This window comes from Phyllostomus discolor, chromosome 8, assembly GCF_004126475.2.
Source record: "Phyllostomus discolor isolate MPI-MPIP mPhyDis1 chromosome 8, mPhyDis1.pri.v3, whole genome shotgun sequence".
NCBI lineage: Eukaryota > Metazoa > Chordata > Mammalia > Chiroptera > Phyllostomidae > Phyllostomus > Phyllostomus discolor.
Window position 1 is genome coordinate 91,711,135 of NC_040910.2, and position 25,402 is coordinate 91,736,536.

The 25,402-nt window shown below is 39.4% G+C and overlaps 1 protein-coding gene across 1 annotated transcript in view; it reads left to right on the forward strand.

The window, feature by feature from the left end:
• NSF (N-ethylmaleimide sensitive factor, vesicle fusing ATPase) overlaps positions 1–25,402 on the forward strand; it is a 137,705-nt gene that overhangs the window by 20,101 nt on the left and 92,202 nt on the right. Inside the window, 9 exon segments of the mRNA XM_036033577.1 lie at positions 1,990–2,075; positions 3,979–4,078; positions 6,358–6,397; positions 10,163–10,176; positions 10,697–10,864; positions 14,263–14,326; positions 14,329–14,369; positions 14,851–14,924; positions 17,541–17,698. Coding sequence (XP_035889470.1) covers positions 1,990–2,075; positions 3,979–4,078; positions 6,358–6,397; positions 10,163–10,176; positions 10,697–10,864; positions 14,263–14,326; positions 14,329–14,369; positions 14,851–14,924; positions 17,541–17,698 — 745 coding nt within the window.

The window sequence follows — 25,402 nt, forward strand, 5'->3', positions numbered from 1 at the left end:
GGTATCACACGTGTATATATATTTATAGCTTATGTACTAATAGTTTATATATATAGTAAATATAAATATTTCATAGTAAAACATACACCAAATGAAATAAAAAGGGTGAGCCAAGATGAAAAATATATTCTTATTTTTTCTTTTATTTATTAATAATAAGGAAAGCAAAGTGATGCTTCATTATTCTCGGTTTAGTATTTTGTGATACACCTATTCAGTGGTCAGTTTCTGAATTCAGTTTATTTTGACACTTGAGTGATCTTGCAAATCCTTCAGCTGCACATAATCCCACTTCAGAGACCACTGCTCTAGACACCTGGGATAACTGGATCAAAATTAGCCCTTAGTTCAGGGGTGTCAAAGTCGTTGTCACCAGAGGCCACATCAGCCTTGCAGTTGCCTTCAAAGGGCCGAATGTAATTCTAGGACTGTATAAATGTAGCTGCTCCTTAACAGTTAAGTGAGAGCTCGACGCTGCCCCCGGGTAGAGACAAGGTGCCGGGCCAGATAAAACAAGGTGGAGGGCCACCGGATTCAACCCGAGGGCCTTGCGTTTGCCACCTGTGCCTTAGTTAAAAGCGAGGCAAAAATGTAATTTATTTTCCTCTATAAATTTGTGCTTGAAAAGCCAATTTTAGATGCTGTGAGCAAAGAATCAGCTTTGGCTTGAGGTTGGAAGAATGGGCACTTCAGTCATGAACTGACTACGGGTGTCAGTCATATTTTACTAACTAGGAAACCTTAGGGAATGGTGGAGGCATATTGGTTAAATACAGTACATGGAGGAATGTTTTGCTAGTTAGTGTCTGTTGATCAAAAATTGTTATTTGCTGTTTTTAAAAAATATACCCTGTAATTGTCTTTGTTGAGAGATATTTGGAAGATGGTTTTCTCAGTCTGCAGGAGATATGGTTCATAGCCACTTGGAATCTCTTATAAAAAGATAGTTTTTAATAGCCAAGTGCTGGAAACAGCGTAAGTGCCCATCAGTAAGTGAGTGGATCAAAACACTGTGGTACATTTACACAATGGAATATTATGCAGCAGAAAGGAAGAAGGAGCTCCTACCCTACGTGACAGCGTGGGTGGAACTGGAGGGCATTACGCTAAGTGAAATGGGCCAGGCAGTGAAAGACAAATACCATATGGTCTCACCTATAAGTGGAACCTAATCAGCAAAACAAACAAGCAAAATATAATCAGAGACATGGAAATAACAAAATGACAGTGACCAGAGGGGAATAGGGAGGGGGATAACAGGGCGAAGAAGGGGAAGGGTCATCAAGGAACATGTATAAAGGACCTATGGACAAAGACAATGTGGGATGGAGGGGATTGAATGTGCGGGGGGGCGGGGGATAGGGCAAGGGAAAGTAATGGGGGAAAATGGGGACAACTGGAATTGCCCAACAACTGAAAAAAAAGACGAAAGAAAAAAAAGATAGTTTTCATGATACACTCTATCAAACTTCTTAATTCATTGTGTTTGAATCAGTCAAAATTCTTCTCTTTGAAGAGATGGAAAGCCAACTCAAATAAGCTTGAGCAAAAAAGAGAGTTTCTTGGTTTAGAACCAATGTTCAGGACTCAAGACCTTTAACTTGGTTGTCAGGTCTGTGCCGCAGAGGGTGTGTCTGTGTCTGTGTTACCTTTGCTTTCTCTGCGATAGTTTTATCCTCTCTCAGAGCGGGAAGTCTTCCTCCACGTGGTGGTGAGGCGAGGGAGAATGCCTCTCCCCATCAGCGGTCCCCATGCCATCCCCCGGGTGCAGTGAGATGGCCATGTGCGCTGTGACGGCACACCCACAGAGCATGTGGAGTGAGGAAGGAACCGTCTTCCAAAGAAAGGGTTTGCTACTGCCTTACGACGGAGTGCTGGGAGTCAGAGACAGTAGTTTACAACAGGTGGTGTGGAACAGAGGATAAGAAGGCTTAAACTATTCTCGTTCACAAAAGATCATTTTACTTTCCTAACCCTTGATTTTTACAGAGTATGCAAGCTGCGAGATGTCCTACAGATGAATTGTCTTTAACCAACTGTGCGGTTGTGCACGAAAAAGATTTCCAGTCTGGCCAGTGAGTATTTAACCTTGTTTTTCTGCTAACCTGTTAGGTGGTATTTTAGAAAGTTTTAGAGAGCCCTTATTATTTAGTAAACTTAAGAATAATTTTGTATTCCTCTTGCTTACTTAGAAAATGGAGATGAGAGTTATGTATTTCAGTCTTTACCGTGTTAAACTTTCATAACTATAATGGTTTTAAAATCATGCATTGCTTTTTACAACATTTATTTTTTATTGATTTTCTTAGCAGAACTAGACATACTGCTTATATGAATAGCATGGTCATTAGGTTTTCGGCTCTGGAGTCGGTTGTCTGAGTTTGGGTTCTGGCTCTGCCAGTTATGAGCTCGATGACTGTGGATGAGTTACCGTCTCTGCGTGCTCACCTGTGACATGGGGATGAGGGTAATACCTTCCTCGGCATGTTTGTGAAGAGTGAGTTGTGCAGATACAGCACTCAGAGCAGTGCCTTGCACGTTAATGAGTCCGCGGGACATATTTGCTACTTAGATCATTGCTGCTAACATACTGTAAGAGACGTGAAAATTGGGAGACGAACAACAAATGCAGGATCTTTACAAGCGCTTTCCGTTGTCATTTATTTTAACTGACTCATGTCACCCACTGCCAGAACTTCTGAAGGCCTGCTCTTGCATGCCCTCCGCATACTTCGGAGGCCCGGAGAGGTCAGGAGGTAAAGGGGCAATACCAGAAGGCAGACTAGGGAGATAAGGAACAATGAAGCAGGATTTTAACTGAGCCTTTCTTTGTGTATTTTTTTAAGCTTTCTATGAAATACGTGAGTTTCACAGAGTTAGAATTGGTAGTGATCTGTGGTTTTCAGCTTTAGAGTAAGGGGCTGTACTGTATGATTGTACTGATACTGTTTTCAATTCCAAAGCTTCTGTGATGCGGAGTTGAACTCGGCCCTCTCCACACACAAACTGCAGTGTAGACAGTCTGTGTGACAATTTGTGTGTGGGATTCTCCCATGTGTGTCAGGTGTCCCCTGTGCTCATGGTGGGGCTGCTTGCAGTGCGGCAGCTATCGGGGACTCGTGCAGGCAAACTGGTGTGTATAGAAACATCAACCATCGATATTAAACATTATAGCATCCTAAAAGATCATTTAAAAAAGAAAGTGTGTAACAGTTTGGAGCTTCTGTCTCACACCCAGTTCTTGGTAGTTTCTTAGTGTAAGAGAACATTATGAAATGACTAGATTTTATCTGTTTATGGGTAATTTCTGAGCAGGATGAATTAGCACAGAATGTTTTGAAATAGTAAATATTTCAAATATTAAATATCAAATAATATTTTAAATTTGATATTTAAATTTCAAATAAATATCTATATGAAAGATATGTTCTGTGAAAGATATTTTTGCCATCTTTTTAGTTTTACAGGTCGTTACTGTTTCAGCCTATTGTGCAAGTCTGCAAAGAGATTTAAATACTTGTCCTAAAAACTAACTTTTTGCTTTGACTGTTGTATCCTGCTTCTTCTGTCTTTGATTCTCCCCCCTTTATTCTATTTCTGAGGTGAAATAATTTTCAGGAGAAAAAAATTCTTCTAGTTTTTAATTAATACTAAGGACTCTAAATCACTGTCATCAGTTTCATGTAAAGTGAAAACATGATGAAGTTTATGTGTTGGATGGCATGTACTCTCTTGAACCTAGTCCTTGTTCTGCTTGACGTGTGTTTGGCCCAAGGTGCTCCTTATGCCTGGAAAGCATTTTGAATTGCTGAAATTTTTGGAAATGAAATCCGTGGTCCTGGTCTGTCAGGACTCCCCTATAAGGCTGTGTTTCTGCCGGGTGCTCACCGAGTCTTGGTTGTTAGACACACGCACACTTGGAAATGGTGTTCTTCACCTCCTCTGACACGGAGGACTGACTGTGTTTCTGTCCCTCAGGCACGTGGTTGTGAGGACCTCTCCCAACCACAGGTACACGTTTACACTGAGGACCCATCCGTCAGTGGTTCCAGGGAGCATTGCGTTCAGCTTACCTCAGGTAACTCAGATGTTGATTTACTCTCTCCCATCCTTGAAAGTCACAGAAGAATCTGTTCATTCAAAGCAAGCATCAGTCACCCTGTAACTGTACTGATGCGCATTGCAGAAAAAGACCTAGGTAATAACATGGAATTTAAAGACATATCCTTTATTGCCAATTTTACTGTGTCTGCCTTTTATTGCCTTGATTTTTTCCTAATTAAAAAAAAATTCTGAAGTGTAATATCAGCTATCAAATAAGGTGTCAAGTTACTTTAATGTTAACTCCCGGGGTAAGAGAGAGGATATAAAAATAACATTTAGTGTAAAATTGGCATAAATAAAGTCATGTCAAACTAAACAATATGATACGAGTAATTGTTCTCTCAAATTACAACCTCACTTGCTGGACTCCGGTAATGGCTAGCTGGGTGATGATCACATTTGTAACTGTTGGTGGATTCTTCAGAGGGAAATTGCCTAGCGCTGCCCCAGGCACGGAGTACATAACCCAGGAGTACCACAAGTACTGGTCTGTGTCCTTCTCTCCCTTATCTTGCTGTTGCTGCTATTCCCACGGTCGTAAGCATTGTAAATACGCTTACCCTGGCTTCTTGTAGTGTGCTAATAAGCACTGATTTACTCCTGTGGAGGTTTAGGGAAAGAGATCAAACACTCATTTGGGGAACTATTAAGTATCTCCTGAAGCTCTCAGAAATTAATTAATGGAAAATCTTCACTCACTGTTCCCCTTTGCCCTGTTTGGGTACATTTCCATTATCAGGATTACTTTTCACATTTGTTTCTACAGATCAAAGGTTTGGGATATTCCAGGGTTTGTCAGCTTTCACATAGCTCCATTTGGGAATATGCTGGTTAGAAGCAGGGTTTCTGACTGTTTCTCCTTGTCTTTCTGCTATTAGAAAAAAATTTTCCAAAATTTACTATAGGCCAAGTATGAGTCCAAGTACTTGTGCATTATTCACTCATTTAACTTTCAAAACAAGCTCATTCCAAGATCCTGTTATTATCATCCTTGGACTATCTTTGGAATTGAAGTACAGAAGTTAAATGTGGTTTCTTTGTGACCCCAAGTCCGGGCTTACCCAGCATGCTGCTGCATTTCAGGTTGGCCGTGGGTGGGGTGGGATGTTACAGAAGAGGGGTGTGAAGGGCAGGGAGAAGGGAGATGTGACCTGTGGTGAGAAACCTGGAAGGCAGAGAACTTAACGTTGCACGAAGTTAAAATTCAGCATCCTCTTCACTATTCACCGCAAAACCCGCAGTGCTCAGACGAGTAGACAAACTGTTGACTTTCAGCAAAAAATCATTTTTCTAACTGTTCCTTGCAGTGTTATCAGTGATTACTAATTTTGAACATATTCCAAGCCAGTCCCAAATGCCTGCCTAAACACAGTCTGGACTGCCTCCGTGCATTATTGCTGTCACAGCCAGTCACAGCCCGGGAAGAAGCTGACGCCTGGCTGCAAAGGCCTGAAAACCCTTTGGCTAGTGCACGAAGACTAGTTGTCACCACCTGATTATTTGGATCCCTGCTTGGGTTTCAGTATATATTGTCTGACCAGTTTTAATTTGATGTATGAACTAATCTTTTTCTCTTTGTGACACTGTAATAAACAGTGTAACTAACCATAGTACATTTAGAACACTGAAATATTATCTAATAGTACAAAGACCTTCAGGAGTATTAAATTATCCAGTGGTGCCGGCTTCACTGTAAAAAGGCAAGCTTTGTATGTTTGGGGTTGGATGTTCAGATACAAACTGTAGTGCCTAAGTTTCCTAGACTGCTGTAACAGCGCACCACAGACCAGGGGCTTACAGTGAAAGAAGTTTATTCTCACCATGCTGGAGGCTGGAAGTCTGAAATTGAGGTGTCAGCAGGGCTACGCTGTCTCTGAAGGCCCTGGGGAAAAATCTGTTCCTTGCTTAGCTTCTGGTGTTTCCGACAGTCCTTGATGTCCTTCGACTGGTAGATGCATCACTGCAGTCTCTTACAAGGGTGCCAGTCATATTGGCTTAGGACCCACCTTAATTCGATATGACCGCCTCTTAATTTGATTCCATGTGCAAAGACCCTTTTTCCAAATACAGTCACATTCACAGTGCCAGGGCGAAGTCTTCGACGTGTCTTTGTGTGGGATGCAATTCAACATATAAGAGATACTGTGTTTTGTGCTTTGAATGTGTTCCTGAAATTCAGAGAAATTCCTCTTTTCTTCATTTATCTAATTCTGACGGATTTAACTTTGTCTTTTTTTCTCTTTTATTTTACAGCGCAAATGGGCTGGACTTTCTATTGGGCAAGAAATAGAAGGTAGGTAAATAGTTTAGCCTCCTGAGGAAGATTTTCTTTACGATATTCTCATAGTTATGGAGATCTGTGCACCTTCCTGGGAATGGTGGTTTGGTCCTTACACACTTGTCACAGTCCTGTCACTGGTTAGGTCTCGGAGGCGGGACAGTAAATAGCTGTGGTGCCTGTACCCTGACCTCTTTATCTGCCTGCTGTTCTGCCTGGAAGTTACAGTCTAACAGGGGAAAGAATACCCACATATGCATAACTCGCAGAATCTGTACAAGGTGAATACGTGCCCAAGCGTTACCATTAGGAGCTCATGTAGAAGTGCCAAGATAGAATGGGAGAGGATGAATCGACTGAACACTGGAAATTGAGCCAGAGAAACCATTCGAGGCACTGGTGTTTGAGCATAGCTGTTTTCTTACGTGTTGGTGACATTTTTGAGGAGTCCATTTGTAAAGTAAGGAGTTGTTGGATAAAGGTTCAAAGTGTCAGTTGCACAGGATGAACAAGTTACTGTGACTACAGCTAAGGGTGCTATATTGTTTACTTGAAATGTAAACAGGAGGCACAGGTGAGGCATAAGATTTACCCTAAGGATTTTTCTGTCTGTAAAGTCTGGTATCCTCATTAGGATCTTTTTTGGAGTTGGTCACTCTGTGTCCATGACCCGGGTGCACAGTGGGGTTTTATAGTATGAGGGTGTAAGTTTTCTTTTACTTCCACAAAGTTTTTTTAGATTATGATTTCAAGTATTAGTTCCAAACTGATTGTTTTGATTTTCCTCTCAGGGGCTCCAATTACATCTATGTTGAACCTTCTTTGCCTGCCTTCCATTGTAACCACTTTCTCTCTGTTCTTTTAAAATTGTTCTTCATCTTATTTTTTGTCATCTTGGTTATTTTTCTGTCATTCTTTACTGCCTCTTATTAAATATTAAATATATTCTCTTGGGCACTTTTTAATTATTCTTCACTGCTGAAATAGTTTTGTCTTTTTCTTTAGTTTCTTTCATGAGTTTAACAAACCACATTTCTTGTGTTTTTCTATTTGTTTTTAGTTTCTAATATTCTGATTTTAGGTGTTTTTATTATATAGCTAAGTACTTGTTTGAGGATTTTTTTGAGTTAGAGGGAACTTAAATACTGGGGTTATCTTTAGCTGGTTTTGTCTTTTTCTTTGTGGAAGTAGTATGAGAGCTAAAACTTTCTGGTTGGGGATGAAAATAAAAGAAATTACTTCAGATACGGGAAGCTGGTGAAGAGGGTTATATAATTGGGGCTTTCTGAATTTGCCTGAAAGAAACATTCGGGGAGTGTGTTTTTAAGAGACTCCTGGGCCTCTCCCTGGGGTGGGGAGGGTGGAGTCTGAGTCCTGGATCTGTGTTTTTAACAATCTCCCGTCAGTGGTTCTTATGAGCCGTCAGTGGTTCTTATGAGCCGCATTTTGGGAAAAACTGACATAAGTAATTCCCTCAATCCCCGCCCCCTCATCTGCAGCAGGGTGAGCAGCTGAGGCCCTGGGGGAGAGCACCTGAGGCTGTGGGGGAGGCCAGCACCAAAGCCATGGTGCACAAAGCAGGGATTCTCTATTCACAGGCATTAGCAGAAACAAAAATGAACCCTTGTTAAACCTAATGAGAAAGTAGGTGGGTACATGGCTGAGGTTTCTAATTTCCTTAAACTTCTTTTTCTAAATACAGGGTTAAGAGTGAGCTTAAATTTAACTTTCAGTGTACATAAATTTTTGTTTTGAAATGGTGTGAACATTCAAGGTTATACATCTTGATGAACTGAGAATGTGTTTGGTGGCTTCGGCTATTTTTAAGGCGTTCTTCTGCTACCAGCAATGCTTATCTTGATTGTAAAGTCAGCTCTTTAAAAGGTGAGTCAGACAGACTTCAGGGGAAGAATTGTAAAACTGAGGAACTGGGTGGGACTAAGCTAGAGTAGGTTTGAGACGAGAAAGGGCGTGGGGGCCTGAGGCGTGTGGACGGTGCGGCCCTGAAGGTGGCAGGCTGGTTCCGTGACAGGAAGACTGGCCTAGACAGGTTGGGAGTAGGGAGGGAGGGGAGGGCGAACCCCGAGACTCCAGAGCCACAGCTCTGTCTGCAGGGGGAGGATTTCTTAGTCAAGTCAGTGGTTTTACTCTCAGGAATCTTCTGGGGAATCATTTCGTCTTCTCTTCATCTGGAAATGCCATATTTTAAGTGTTACAGGCTGATGTTCCATTAACACGTTTGGCCATTATAGTATACGTATCACTGTGATATCTAAGTTTATTCAAAGCATTGATATAATTGTTTTTACATATAAAAATATGTTCATTAGTCTTTGACATTAAATTGCTAATAGCCATAAAATAAGAAAACATTTTCAACCTTCCAACCCTTTTGTGGCACCTGCCCTTGGGGGCTGATGGTGGTGCTGCCAGTGGTGCCACCCGAGATACTGTCCCTGGTGCTGCCCACAGCACGCACAACTGCTGTCAACAGCCTGGTCCTTTCTGTTGAGGACATTGACCTAGATCAAATGCACTTGAAAACTGTAGTCAGTAATGATGACATTTTAATATGCTTATTCAAAGTCCTTGCTATCAAGATGATACACACATGTATTCATATGTGTATACACACATATTATATATGCAGTGTGTCATTATAGAATTGCTTTGAAGTCTTTAATGCACAGAATGGTATCATACAAATCTTTTTGCAGTATACTTTTTTATTCAATGATATGCTTTAATGGGCCATTCATCTATATTAAATATACATCATTTTTAATTGCTGTGTAGTATTTCATATTTGTCATATTTTATTCATCATTTTCCTACTGATGAGCATTTTTTCCGTGTTTGAATATTGCAAATAGTGCTTTGATACAACTCTCTATTGATCTGTTTTTAAGCAAATGTTCAAGAGTCTTCTTGGGACAGGCACCTGGAAGTGGAATTGCGGAGTGAACTGATTCATATTCACATTAATATTACATCCTGAGCATACTTCACTGTGCGGGAAACAGCTGAGCTCTCTTGCTTATGAGTGTTTACTTAGCATATAACCTGCACTTTCTGGGACATGTTGGGGAAAGAGCAAAACATCCAGAAGTGGAGGAGGCAGGAGAGTATTCTAAAACTTCTGCTGAGATTTGAGGTGTGATCTTCAGTACATAGTCCATCCCTTAGCCTGGTTTCTTGTTAATTTGCTTTTGACGATGTTATCTTTAAATGTGTGTATCTTCCTTTATGATAGAAAATCAAAACATAAAAATGTGATTACACAAGCAGTCCTATTCAAAGAATTTACAGAAAATCCTTGTACATAACTTGAGTAGCTAGACTATAAGAAATAAGTTTAGAACATAATTTGGAGGATAAAATCATGAGGATTTATCCAATCCAGTCTTCTTATCTTATAGATGTGACAGATCAAGGCACAAAGAGCTAAATGACTCTTCTAGTTACTAACAGACTCTACTGTTATGAAACAGACTCCAAAGTTTGTCTTTCCTCCTTTGTTATTAGCATGGAGACTATGGTAGGTTTTCTTGTTTGTGTGTTTGGTGTTTTGCTATTGTTTCATTTAAACAGTTCATGAATATATGAAGCATCCTACATACACTGTTACGTGCTGTTAATACAAAGATGAGTTAAAAACATGTACAGCATGTGTAGAACTTACTGCAGTTCCTTGGACATAGTAGGTGCTCAGTAAGTATTTTTATAGTATTAAAAAAAGAAATGTCAAACTCTAAGCTGCTTTGACGCAAACCCCTGTAGTAAGCAGTAAAGCAGTATTTCTCAAGCCATTTATTTATTTATTTATTTATCTATCTATCTATCTATCTATCTTATCTTGGTCCTGCATCCTACTTCGTTAGGGCAAAAGAGTTCACACACCTCTCACCTTAGCTCTTTCTTGTGTCAAAGAAAAATCTGTGTAGAAACAGCATTCTATGTTAGTGTCACTGGTACATCAGATACTGTCATTTTGGAAGGGGCAGGGGTCTTTAAGGGGCAGCAGTGGGCTGTGAGGTCCCAGTAGGAGTGGGGTGAGGAATAAAAGTAGAGGCATGTTGTTCTCTGTGTTCTAATTGCTTCAGATGGGGAAGGAACTCCCAGGTGTTATAGTAATAACACCTATAGTAATGTTTTGAAATCTGTGCCAGTGCCCCCCAATGAAGGCCATGCGTAAAGCCACCTTTTGGGCAGGTTCTGTTATGATTCATTTAGGCGATACTTTTGGTTACTTGAAATACAGCAAGTATTTGGTGTCCCTGTGATTTAAAAAACATGCTTCTTTTCCCCTCCTAGTGTCCTCTGTATACGTTTGACAAGGCCAAACAATGTATTGGCACAATGACCATTGAGATCGATTTCCTGCAGAAAAAAAGCATCGACTCCAACCCTTATGATACTGACAAGATGGCAGCAGAATTCATCCAACAGTTCAACAACCCAGGCGTTCTCCGTGGGACACAGGTGGGTTGAGATTTTCCTTCATTCCTTTCACCTTACAGGCATTCTCATCCCCGAAGCTGTCCACAGTCATTCTCCTTTTAAAACTCTGGGAGGAGCTTTGGTGTATCTAAGATGAGTGGTAACAAGTGAGGGAAATGTTCCCCAAAATTCTAAAGTCTCTTTAGGCTACACAGTGTCATACATAATCGCAGCAGCTTTTCATCTGTGAATTTGGGAACACTGCAAATTTCTTACTTTGTCTCAATTTTTTTTGAAGATTTTGTTTATTTATTTTTAGAGGGGAAGGGAGGGAGAGAAATATTAATGTGTGGTTGCTTTCTCATGCACCCCAAGTGGGGAGCTGGCCTGCAACCCAGGCATATGCCCTGACTGAGAATGGAACTAGTGACCCTTTGGTTTGCAGGCCAGCACTCATTCCATTGAGCCACACCAGCCAGGGCTGTCTCAAATTTCTTATTTTGCTTAGTGTAGGACAAATAAGCCCTACAAATTTCTTATTTGTTTGTCTTTGGGTGTCTTCTCTTTTACTGATACATTTCTGTAGAAAAGTAGTTCTTAACTTTTTTTTGGCTATGAACCTCCTTGAGAATCATGAATCTATCTATTTTTTCAGGGTTTTTTTTTAATAGAACCTCTGAAGCCCTGCTTTGCTCTCTAAAATGATATTGTTGATGTCAGCCCTGTGTTTTGACTTCAGTTGACAGCATATTGTTAACCTCCTAGGAAGAAATTCTATCCTTTTAAAATTCTACTCATAAACAATGTGTGAGTTCATAAATTGCTGTTTGTTCATACACTTAAATACATAAATAACCATTGTTCTTTTGCCCTTGTGTTACATTTATTTCCTTTTTGTGACTTTTCTTAGTCACTCCTGATTCACCCTCCCACCATAGCTCCAAGGCAGTGGTCCTCAAAGTGCGGTCCTAAGGCCCCCGGGGTCCCTGAGGCCCTTTCAAGGCTCTGCAAAGTCAAAACTACTCTCATGTTAATACCAAGATGGACGTGTCTTCCTCTTACCCTCGTATGAGCAGACGGAGCTTGCAGATGCGTGCTAGTGCAGCACGTCCACTGCTGAAGCCGCCGTGGGTGCTGCTCGCTTCGTTAAGAGGTTTATGAAAATGTGACCATGCCACTCTTCCAACTTGTGGTTTTTTATCTTGGAAAATAGAGCATATTTTATAAGTTAAAAATATTCATGATGGATTTATGAGTTATATTTAGATTGATAAGTAAATTTTAGATTTTCTAATTTCTAATATGGTAAATGTCAATTGATATAACCTATGTAAACAAAGGCTTTTCGGGGTCTTCAAAAATTTTTGGCTTATAAAGTGGTCCTCAGATGAAAATACTGGAGAATCCTTGCTTGGAGCATGCTGATACCAGCGACTTCCTGGACCACACTTGCAGTCCCTCACATGGGAAGGTGGGTGAGGTGGGGAGTGAGAGAAGTGGCAGAAGGAAGGAGTCGTCGGAGTGCAGGTGATCTCTTTTCCTTCTCCTGCGCAGTGCCACAGATCTGGGACAAGACCAAGAATTGATAGGCCACACATTATAATGCCAGACCTTTGCAAGTAGAAGCTGAATTACTGATAGACAGGAAAAGGATATTGTGCATTTATTATTACTGTATTTTGCCATGTATAATGTGCACATTTGAGAGGAAAATAAGGATGCGCATTATACGTGGGTAGTACCTGAAATACCTTGATTCTGTTCTTGTGTTTTGTAAATATTTGTTGCATACAGTTTTTTGTACCATAATATGTTCAAAAATAAATGCTAAAATTCCTTTATAACACAAAAACCAAGTATCTAAATATAAATAAATAAAAAGTTGTATTAAAAAATTAAAATGGCCATGGCTGGTATAGCTCAGTGAATAGAGCATGGGTCTGCAAACTGAAGAGTCACTGGTTCAGTTCCCAGTCAGGGCACATGCCTGGGTTGTGGGCCAGGTTCCCAGTGGGGGGTGCTCAAGAGGCAACCACACAGTAATGTTTCTCTCCCTCATTTCTCCCATCCTCCCCCTCTGTCTAAAAATAAATAAATAAAATCTTAAGAAACTTAAATGAAAGATTTTTTTCCCTGAAAGTTTGGGTCAAAAACGTGGGTGTGTATTATACACAGGAGTGCATTATACATGGCAAAATATGGTATTTTTTAAGAATACTAGAATTGGAATGAGCCTCAAAATTTATCTTGTCTAACCTCATTTTGCAAATTTAGAAATTTTAGGTCCAGGGAAGGTAGATGACATGCCCCTGATAACACATCCAAGGGTGTAACTGAGACAAGAACCCACTAGTCAACTGACCAATTAATTAAACAAGTATTTATTGAATACCTGGTATGTTCCAGCCACGATATTAGGCACTGCAGATACAACAGTGAACAAAATATGCATAATCCCTACTCTCATAGAGCTTACTTTCTAGTTTGGGGAGATAGGCAATAAAAAAGCAATGCCATGAACCTGTGACGCACTTTGATGTCAGTGAAATGGGACGATGCACGAGGGAGCTGCTGTGGTGCTAGTGGGGATTGACTGGCCCTAGACGGCTCCCCACAAGGACATGCAGCTGATAATTTGTTGACCGCCTGTCCGTTGCATTTTGGGTTATGCTGGATTCCTCTGGATTTCTACACTTTTGGACTGATAGCTGGGCTTAAATCACCTGAGTAACTTCTTGTTTTTACCTTCCCCTTTAGCTTTTCTATTTTAGTAGAAAATGTTTTGGTATTTTTAATTATTTTAAGCCTAATAAATGCAGACGTCTATAAAACCCATTGAAAGGAAATCCTCCATAATACAGAAAAGAAATAAATATTTTACTCCAAATCACTGTGCTTCATATTTATTCCCTTTTGTAGTAGGTAGTAATGGCAAAATGGACAGCCAACTTTGCCTGTGACACCTACTGCTGTCGCCCAGCACGTAGAGGAGGGTCTAGCTCATGGAAGGCACTCAATGAACCCTTGGCAGACAGCTGCACCAGATGCCGTAGTGGTTACAGAAAAGCTTAGGCATCTGGTCACAGACCAGGCTGAGTCGTGGCACTGCCATCCACTGTGACTCTGGGTCCCATGGCTTAGCCCCCATCGGGATCTCAGCTTCCCCACTAGTTAAACTGAGGAATAATTTCTGCTTCCAAGAGAGTTTGTAAGTACTAATTATCTAACCTTCTGTGGTAGTTGTCAGCAAAGAGCTCAGTAAGTGTTAGCTCCCTTTCCCCCTCAGTGGTTAGGTGGGTAGTTTGCCTGTGGAGCAGATTCAGGAGGAATACACAGGACAGACTTGCTTTTCTGCATTTGGAAAACATTGGTGATGAGGTGCAAGTCAAGCCATTTTAACATAAAGCGATTTTTTCCGCCCTTATGTCTTTTCTGTATAGCTTGTGTTCAGCTTCAATGAAAAGCTTTTTGGCTTACTAGTGAAGGACATTGAAGCCATGGATCCAGCATCCTGAAGGGAGAGCCTGCGACAGGTAAAAGACAGAAGGTATGTTTTATTTCTAATAATTGTATTAGATAATCTTCATGATGTGAATTCATGATGCAGATTAATATAATTTTATTACCCATTCTCTTGCTCAGTGATTTCTTTCATACTGTGTGTTCTTTCTTTTACGATAGTAGGGAGAGAAAATTGCTTTAGAGTGAGCATTATTAAAATACAGGGTAAAATACACTTATTTGCAGATCTAATAGTAATTTGGAATCTGCAATCCTAGTTGAATGAAGATGATATGTATTATAAGTAAATAGCAATATGACACCACATTATGAAAAGATATATGCGTTGAAATAAAGAAAATAGGAATAACTGGAAGGTAGTTATGACAAAAGTAAATGTAACTTAGGTGAGAGTTTACAGATTTGCTCTGCACGAGAGGCCTCATTTCCCTTTGCTCTGGCTTTGCTTTGAGAAGTCCAGAAGTCTGCTGCTAGACTACTATACTAATTATTGTCTTTCTGCACAGATTGAAGTGGGGCTGGTTGTTGGAAACAGTCAAGTTGCATTTGAAAAAGCAGAAAATTCATCCCTCATCTTATTGGTAAGACTTACAGTTCTCAGGAGGTTCTGAATGAAGTGGGGTCATCTCTGTTATTATATGGGACCCAGTTACTGTGATTTTCAAGTGGAAAGGAGAACAGGGAACACCTCCCTTGAGAAAGCGTTTCACAAAACCACAATGTGCTAATGAAGAAAAAGTTTAAAACCTTTACTAGACCAGCATTGTCCCCATAGAAATGTAATGTGAGCCATCTATGTAACTTTTAATGTCCTGGAACCACACTGTAAATAAGGGAAAAAAACAGATAAAATTAATTTTAAAGTTTTTATATTAAGATAAGTTTAGGCTTACAGAAGATTTGCAAAAGTAGCTCTGAGAGTTCCTGTACACCCTTCACCAGCTCCCCATGATGTTACATCTTAAATAACTATAGTAACAGTCACCGCAACTAATTGTCATGGTGACATTGCTACTCACTCAACTACAGACTTTGATCAGATTTCACCAGTGTTTTTCGCTGTGCCCTATTTCTGTTTCAGGATCCCACATTGCTTTTAGTTGTGCAGCCTGCATAGTCCTCTGCAGTCTCTGACAGCTCCTCAGACCTTCATGGTCTCCCATGACCTTGAGATGTGGTCAGTTATTTGTGGAGTGCCTCTCGTCTGGTGGTGTGTTCAGTGCAATACTGGCGTCACTTCTGTCAGTGATCAAGTTAAATGATGAATGTGCAGGTGAAGAAAGTCTTTCCAACGGATTCACAGTTCAGTCATACCCTTTTACATTAGCCCTACTCTTATTATATTAAAAAATGCGGATTTGGCTTTAAGGAGAGTAACTCACCAGTAACTCAAGCTGATGTCTACTCCAGTAGAAAGTGGAGAACTTCCATTGTTTGCACATTATCATATCCATGGTTACTTAACTTTCTTAGAATGTGTGGCCTTTTCTCTTGATTCATAGATTATTATTGCTTCTTATTGTTATTTTCTTAATTATAAAGTAAAATATTTACTTTATAAAATATGGATAGACACCCAAAGACAGCCCATGCAACTCTAAAGTTTTTTAATTTAATTTTATTTTAATACTGTTTTATAATTTGTTCTTTCTGCTTAACATATTTCAAGCATCTTAATAAATACACCTTTCAACATAATTTTTAATGACTGTACATGCCATTTTATGGATGTAGGATATATCAAAATCTATTATTGATCCATTTCATTTTTACAGTAATTTCTGTGTATTTTGTGTTTTGTACGCCTTTTGTTAAGGTATCTTGTCCCAAGGGAGTTGTGTGGCTTTCATACAATGTGGATATTTCTTCTTTTTAAATAGTTGTATGTCATTTATTTAATACTCCATTTTTAAGATATTTCCTCACACCTTATGTACAGAGGATTAGATGTATAGTAAGTTATCAAGTTTCAAATGTCAATATAGCAAGTGCAGACAAGACAGTGTAATGAGATACAAAACAAACTAATAGGTAGATAGATACAAGAAATTTTTTTATAGAATATACTAGGACATAGAAATGGGCTTACCTATATTATGCATTAATGCTTCTTTTTTTATTGTTGTTCAGTTACAGTTGTCCCAGCCCCCCCCCCCCCAGTTGCTCTCCCCTGCCCCCCCTCCCCGGTCCCTCAGTCAGTCCCCACCCTGTTGCTCATTAACGTGGGTCCTTTATACATTTTCCTTCAATGTGGGTATCTCTAAATAATTCATGCAAAGGTGTGGTTGACAGGTTTTTCCCATTGAAAAATAAAATTGGGTCGTGATTTAGCATGCAGTAAGTTTGGCCACAAGAGGGCAGTAGAGTGTAAGAAAACTATTTTCTGTAGCTTTGTAAAGGAAATGTTAAGTCCACAAAACTCTAACCATAAAACTGCCATTTAAGATAAACTTTTTCTAATGCAACCTTCTCTTCCATAATTAAAAAACTATAATATTACTGTCTTTTTTGTTTATAGCAAAGTGTACTAAGGAGCTTTTACTCTTTGTGTTTGTGATCATCAACGTGATTCTCTCAAGTTACTTTAGATGGCACTAGTGACATTTGAGTTACATAATTTTTTGTCTGAAAGAATTTGAAAACAGATTTTGAAATCATTAAAGACTTTAGGATGATTTTAGACTTTTGTGTACAAGCGAAGAAAGAGCAAATAAGACATTAATCTTGCTCAGGCTGAGGGGTTATATACTCAATTATAAACTTAATCTAGATAAATATAGTGTGTATTTTTAAGTACACTTGTTTTAGGAGCCTTGAAACCGCTAGGTTTCAGTTGCACTTCTGGCACCTAGTATTATCTTCATCAGATATGCACATGGTGTTTCTTCTAATCAACTAAATTAGTTAACGTGATTAGGATTGAAGGTTGAGGAGACCAAGCTCCATGGGTTGATTACAAACGGACCACAGTGTGAGTTTAGCGAGTCGTTGTGAGAGCGTTTTACTGACCCTGCACAGGGACCAGACGAAACAGTCAACACAGCAAAACATCCTCATTAGAAAATAGCTAAGGCCGTGGTGTGCATCTTCGTATAAGGCTAGTTCTCTTTGTTCATGGAAGACGCCCCGTGAGCTCCATAGTTTTATACTTTCTGATGAAGTTCTCGTTTCACACGTGATTATCTCTGTTTGACACAGGCAAAGCCAAAACCAAGGAGAACCGCCAGTCCATCATCAACCCTGACTGGAACTTCGAGAAAATGGGGATAGGTGGTCTGGACAAGGAATTCTCAGATATTTTTCGACGAGCATTTGCTTCCCGAGTGTTTCCGCCAGAGATTGTGGAGCAGATGGGTGAGTTTAAAAAGGAAAACTTGATAAAACTTGCATTGTTAAAAAGAAATAAGTACAATGAAATCTCTTTTCAGTAATATTTTGAAATCATTCTCAGACCTGCCAAAGTATTTTTTTAACTTCTTTTAAATAAAAGTTTTCTAAAAAATTCTTGAAGGGTTAGATTTTTGTGAAATTACATTTTAAATTTATGAGGAAATCATGGAAATATTTGTAGGGTTGCTCCATTTTGTTTATTCAAGTATGTTTTTCTATTGGACATATTTAGAAATTTTATTTATTTATGAATGTTTTTACATAGGGAATATTTAGAAATTTCACCTAACTCTAAAGACCCACTGTGGGTGGGCTTTACCCTGCTGAGTCATCGTCTGTTAGACTGGGGGCATTTTCTGATATTAGCTGCTGCGCCTTTGTGGTGCACTGTTATATTACTCGATTAGTACATCTCCATACCTAGTAAATGGATACTTGGTTTTTAAATTACGTAAGTTTGATCCAATAAGACAAATGCAGGGTATACATAGGAGTTTCCATATGGCACACAAATAAATGCACTATTCATTTATCATTTTCTTCTTGAAGGTTTATTTAATTTATCTGTATGAAGTGGCGTTATTTGCCCTAGTGGAAGTGCTGTTGTGACTGTTTTGCTATTGATATTACAGTTTGGATTGGAATGTGAGCCACAGAATATCTCAGAAAGGAATTTATAACAACAGCCTCTGGCAGATGTAGTATAAAAACAGTCTCCAAAAAAAAACCCTGAAGGAATATGAATATATTACTTCTCTCACCCCCATCATGCTTTATCTTTAAATTGCTACTGGGAGATAAACGTATATTCACAATGGTGGGGATAAGAACTGCTTTCTAGGCACTAAGTGCTTGGCCCTCTCAGCCTTCTATTGTTGGTGGCTTTTCTGCCTGGCCGCTCACTCTGGTAAATTACAGGCACAGCACACACCTGTTCCCTGGGTAAAGGTCGAGTTTGGAATTGGATTAAGAGAAAATGACAGAGACCCTCATCACCTGAGTTTTATACACCTTGAAATGGCAATGACATACTTTTTTATCTGAAAGATCCAAAGGCCAAGTCCATAAAAAACAATTTTAATCTGGAAAATAGTAAAAAGCATGATAGTTCACTGTCTTGGCAATGTATATTTGGAGGTACAATAAATCCATAAAATTTATTTGATGAGGACATGGAAATATCATTTGAGCACATTGTGGGTGTATAGGCAGACATAAGAGGATGATCCCAAATGTTGTTGTAAGTCATTCCTGTAGAATGTTTTTCCTGGGCTTCAAGAGCGAGCTCTGGTACAAAAAGTCTAATGATTCTGTTTCTTTGAACATTATACTATCCAGCCAACAAGTAGAAGAACCACTTCTGTAAAGCCATATCTTTTAATATTATAAATATTTTCTCACAGTTGGAAGCTACGGAGGATTCAGTTACTCAGACACTAGATTTGTGTCTGGGCGTTATCTAAACCCTGCTTGTTACAGCCTCTGTCTGAGGCTGGGCAGATAATTCAGGAAGAGTAAAACTCATATTGGTTGATTTGTGATTTCACCAGGTGTCAGAGAGTTTGAAAGTAAACCAAAATAGATATGAAATTTCTCAGTGAATTTTCCAGTAGTCTCTGTTTCTGCAGTCCATATTGAAATCACTTGAATTATAATAGTTTGCTTTTGTTTTTATTAACATGCTTTTTGACTAAGGACCATGGATTGAATTTTGTTTGTGAGTGCTACCATTCAGGACCCTTTTTACGTATTTATTTTTCTAATATCTTTATACTGACTTAAGTAGACAAAAAGAATTCTGTCCTTTAAAAAAACTTTTTTATTTATTGATTTGAGAGAGAGACGGGGAGAGAAACATTGATTTATTGTTCCAGTTACTTATGCATTCATTGGTTGATTCTTGTGTGTGCCCTGGCTGGGGAGTGACACTCTAACAACTGAGCTACCTCAACGGGGTGACTTCTGTCCTTTTTTTAAAGTAATATATTTTTCTCATCATGGCATTTTGCCATCAAGGAGCTCATGCTATCAATTTGATTTAAGGAAAATTAAGTATAAAGCTACCTTGGCTTTTGAGCTGGATTGAGCTTTATTCTGAATGAAGATTCTCAGTGTCCTAAAGCGACTTTTTAAATGGTAAAAGGGCTGTGAATCAGTAATTCTCTTGCTATGCATGTGTCATTCCCTGTTTTCTAATAGAGGCTTCTTTTTTCCTTTGACTTTTGAGGAAATTCCATTGTAGAATACTTACTGTACTCCAAGTACAGTGTGGTTATAAAGTTCCTATCAGGCTTTGGCAAAGATATATAGAAGTACAAATTGCTACTTTTGAATAGAATATAGAATATAAAACAACGCTACACAAGTCCTTTTTATATATACCCTGTGATCTTCTACCCTGCCAGGGGGAAACAAATTGGCTGATTATTTTCCTCACTCTTTGTTGATTAAATAAACTTCTGTGGTTGTGGGATTCATTTGGACACTGGATACAATTGGCTAAATTAATTCAAATAAAAAAAATAGTGATTAGGAAAGAATAATTATGAGGCTTTTTTAAAAATTTAAGTAGAGAACTTTTTTACTTTTGGCTTGAGACCAAATCACTGTCTTTACCATGAAGTCTAGAGTTATGTCTGCTTTGTACACAGGAATCTTAACTAAAAGAATCTTTTCACCTATTGCATCAAAGTTGGAAGTGCACAACAAGATAAATTTAGAATTCTCTTTTGTCATGCTTATGAGACTGATAATTGTGTACCTAGGTAATATAGTTCTTCCTTTTTGCTTCTAAAACTTCAGCTGCTTTTCAAAATTGAAAGCACAGCTTAGATGCAGAATGTTGCTGACGAGACGCAGGAAGACTAAGGGACTAATCAGAGGCTCACAGTTGAGAAGTAAAATTGGGGATCAGGTGAGGTAATATACATGGAATAAGTGGTCCTGTGCCGGGAGGGGCAAAAGTAGATTCACAGTCGTGACATGCAAAACAATTTATCCTTGTATTACTGTTTATTAATTATTATATTATTTCCACATGAATAACTGTGAATCTACTTTTGCCCAACGCTGGATGTTAGTTTCTGATGTTAGTTTTCTCTCTTGAAATACTTTCATTATGTGGTAGATTCCTTCCTGTTCTAGTTATAATATTGTTATGAACTAAAATCAAGGAAAGCCTTAAAGAGAGAAAAGTAGTTGTGTGCAGTCCTATAGACGGAGGAAGAAAGGCTTGTGTAGAAATGGGAAGAAGGGCATATTAGGGGGATATCAGTTTAGAACTTTTGCTTTTGTTTTGTTATTTTCATCAGTGTAGCTATTTTTTTTTTCCTTGTGTGTAGCAGGTGGACTCCGCCCAAACCCCTCGTGGGGCAGCTCCTCCTTGAAAGTGTCTCAAGCACTGGCAAAGGAAACGAGACCGATGCCTTGCATGTAGTGGATACCAGAGAGGTCTTTAGTCAGAATGTCCTCCAGCCCCTGTAATGATCGATGTTTAGTTATGAATGACCTTAGATCTTTACTTTGTGGGGTAACAGAGGCGCCTTTGGAGTGCCGGGTGGAAGTGTGTGCATGGAGAAGCAGAGTCGGGAAGCACTGGTAAACAGCTGATTGCTGTCCTGGAGCACACGCAGATGTCAGCTGAGTCTGTCCTGTTCAGAGACGTGCACACCTCGCCTTTTGCATGCAGTTTTGGAGAGTGCTCGGGGTCAACAATTGATTACCCTCAGTTCTCACTGTAGCTCTTTTGTTGGCAAAGATAGAATTTCTGCAAAGGAACTTCATTTTTCAGCACCCCTGGCAATTACTTCTAAACCGTAAATGTCAGAGCAAAAAACACACAAACCCTTTTCAAAGAACAGTGGAATAATTGTTAAAGAATTAGCGTCCCTTAGTGTAATTTAGGACTCAGTTCACATATATCTAAGAAAGAGGCTTTGTAGAAGTTACCCTTTTAGAACGGGAAGGAAAAGGGTGTAGAGACTTGCGTCTCAAGCCTCACACTGCCCTTTGGTGGATCTGGACCGTGGAGACACCCGGGGCCACCTGAGGGAGGAGAGCCACTGGTCCTGGTCTCCTGCCCCGTTCTTTCAAACTGACCGTGTGTTCTCTTTGGTCCCCTTTCCTCTGTGCTGCCCTCTCTAAGCCCATTATCAATCTGTATTTTTAAGGTTTCTTTCGAAATTCTAGAGGGAAGCAGCTCTTTTCTGGTATCATGAGTGAGATTGCAGTTACTCTATGAGTAGAGCTGCCGAGAGATAAGGAGCCTTTCAATCACACGCAGACATCTTTCAGATGCTAAGAACAGTACAAATAAAATAGAGTGGAAGAAAGGGCGCTAAGGTTTTGAACATGCCATATTTGGGAGAGAGGGAGTTCTTGCTAAGATTAACATAAACACTGACACTCTTATAATGCATTTTCACACCCCCACTCATGAGCTGAGATTGCAATTTAAATGGGGGTTAAGACATCTAGCCGAACTCCAGGGCTCTGTAAAAGGAACCCTAAGGCTAAAGAGCTTATCTGAAATTTGAAAAAAAGAAGAAAAAAATGAAGCTTTCTGACATTCATCTTTTCCCCTTGTATTAGTCATAACTTGCTTTTCAGCTATATTTTAGGTTTTGAATGCCAACCTGACATCTGTTCAAGTCTGCCTGTAATTTATTAGGAAAGGAAAAGAAAGCAATTGCTCACTGGTTAGAGATGCAAAACTTCCCCCTTCTGGTTTTCCACAAAGTGCTCGTAGATGATAGTTAGACCTGAGGAATGTAACAGTTTAATAATTTACTAATTCCAACTTCAGGTTGGAAAATTTATATATATATTTTTAGTTGGAAGAAGAAAATGGCTTATGACCATGTGATTTCCAAAATCTCTGAAGCAGAATTAGAATCAAGCACTCACCCTAAAAAAACAAACTACTATGGTGCCTTTCTGTAAATTGAAACTTTTAACCTCAAATTAATTTTCCATTGGTTTGATTTTTAAAGCTGAATTTTCTTATATTTGAGTAGAAAATAATGTGACTATGCTTATATCTCAGAGTCAAATTATATGCAAATTCAGTTGGCATTTAAAAATTATAGACAGACTTTTAGAAAAAAATCTTTGGGGGGATGCAGTGTTGTCTATTGAGTTAGCAATAGATTAGACCTGCTGGCTGCTGCAGTCGGGTTACATATAGATCAACAGCTGGGTCACAGCGAGGTTGAAGTTGAAGTCCACGTGTAGTACGGACGTGATTAGACAGACTCTGCCGCACTCTCCCCTCCTCGGGACACAGCGGGGCGAGTCTCGAAGTGACCCAGCTCTACGTGTACAAATGTTGATGTCCTTGTTTTAATGAGAGACCTTTAAAAAGAAAAGTAAATGCATTGCAAAAGCCTCTACAGACACACATTGAATTGAAAAAAAAATTGTTTACCTCCTTTGAAAGAGAAGTTAGGATGGGAAATACAGGGAGATTTTTGGGCTTTTACCTATGCGTACCTCCATGTCTGAGTGTTTTACTGTGTATTAGACTTCTGCTTGAGTAATTGAAAAAAGAAACAAAAAGATAATATCACAGGCTAGTTCTCTTTCATAGTAGTTCCACTGTCAGCACTGCGAAGGAGCAGGGGCATCAAGTTTTTTGGAGAAGGGCTCAGGGGTAAAGGCCTGGATTCCCAGGGTATTGATGACAGTTCCTTACAGATGCAGAAATTATGGCCCAAGGTCACTAAGCAAGTCACAGGCAGAACTGGACTAGAACTTGGTGCTAGCTCAGGAACTCTGAAGCCGGGAAGGAAATGACCTACTGGGTTGTATACAAATAGTAAGAGGCAGAGCTGGGATTGGAAACCAGAATGTCTGGTTCTGGAGTCTGTATTCTGAACCACCTTTCCAGACACTGAGAGACGAAGCTAAGAAGTAGACAGGAAAGCCTTGAATTTTGTGTCAAAGAATATCCTGTGATGAGTGAATAAGTTCCACTTTTGACCCCCCCACCTCAGTTAATTCTAAAAGAAATTTACAAAACTCTTCATCTATTAAGGTTCTGAGAACTTAGACATAATAGGTTTGGGGGATGAAAAGGAAGAGAGGAGTTACTAAAACATTGAAGGTCTGTAGGTCTGGCCTCACCCCCTACCATTTGCTGTATGCATTTATAAATGCCAGCCTTAGCATTCAGAAATTATCCAGTACTTCAGGAATTTGCTAAAATTCTACAAAGTGAGTTATAAAGAGGTAGTTATGAACTACAGAAATCCGATCTTTGTGTTTAGATACCAGACATGACAACTGTGTAGCTTTCCTCTGCTGAACAGTTAAACACAAACCCTCCTTCTTCATCCCTTTATCATCCTCCTCTTCCTCTTCCTTCCTCCCTTCCTTTCCTTTCTTCCCCTTCTTTTTTTTTAAGATTAGAGCCATTTTCCAAAACCTCAGTTTTTGTCAAGGCGATGAATGCATTGACTGAAAGTGTGAAGATATCTATATTCGTTCAGATTTTTAAAATTTGAGTAGAGAAACTGTCTCAATTGCAATTTCTTATTTTCTTATTTCTAGCAGATTGTGTAGAACTTGAATGAGGCAAAAATCAGTGTCTTGGCCTTGAATAAGAAGCATAAGTGCTCAATATATGAGAGTGAATGAATTCTCTAAGACATTAAGGTTTATAAATAAGCTACTTCTCTAGTAACCTGATGTATTCAGATTGTCATGAGCTCAAGAGCTATGACAGTTGGTGGTAGGAGTGTAACGTCCAGTAACTCCAGTCCCTCTCTTCGTGTGTTTCTTGGCACCTATTGTAGCACAATACAGGAAGGAGGTAGTTGCTGGAAGTACTGTTTTAAGTGAACTATCAACTTTGAGGTGGAACATAAATGTCAAAATAAAATAATCATTTAGGAGTTACCTAAGAAGTGATATCAAAAGCCAGTATATGCTAAAATGCCAAAGAAGTGGTATAGATGATAAGTCATATAGGAATTTTAAGGGAAAATCACAGAGGACTTCATTGCGGAGGCAGAGGTTGGGTGAAGACTTAATGTTAAATGGTTTGGATAGGGGAGGGGAAGGGTGAGTTGTCTACATCCTAGGAAGAGTGACAGATGAAGCAAAGTGCAGAATTCCTGACTTAGACCAGTCTGGCAGAGCATTGTTGGGAAGCAGCAGGAAATCAGATTTAAAATTCGGTTGGGCCCTAACTGGGGTGGTTCAGTGGACTGGGCGGTGTCTTGCAAACCGAGAGGCCGCAGGTTTGATTCCCAGTCGAGCACACGCCTGATTGCTGGTCGGGGCAACTGATTGATATTTCACAGATCGATGTTTTTCTCCCCCTCTCTTTCTCACTTTCCCTCTTGCTAAAAAAAAAATCAAAAAAATCTTTTTTAAAATAAAATAAAATTAGATTGGGGTTGATTGTAGAAAGCCATGAATCAGAAGTGAGGACTTTGTTTTGTAAGGATTGTTTAACCTTGCAGACAGACTCAGATGCTTCTCCTGTGCCTGTCCTGTGCCTTGTCTGTGCTTCGACTCGAGCCGTGTGTGTGTGTGTGTGTGTGTGTGTGTGTGTTTACTTTTTTACTGAAGTTACTGGGCTGACATTGGTTGACAAAATTATATAGGTTTCAGGTGTACAGTTCTGTAATATCTCATCTGTCTCTAGCTATGTTCTTAATATAT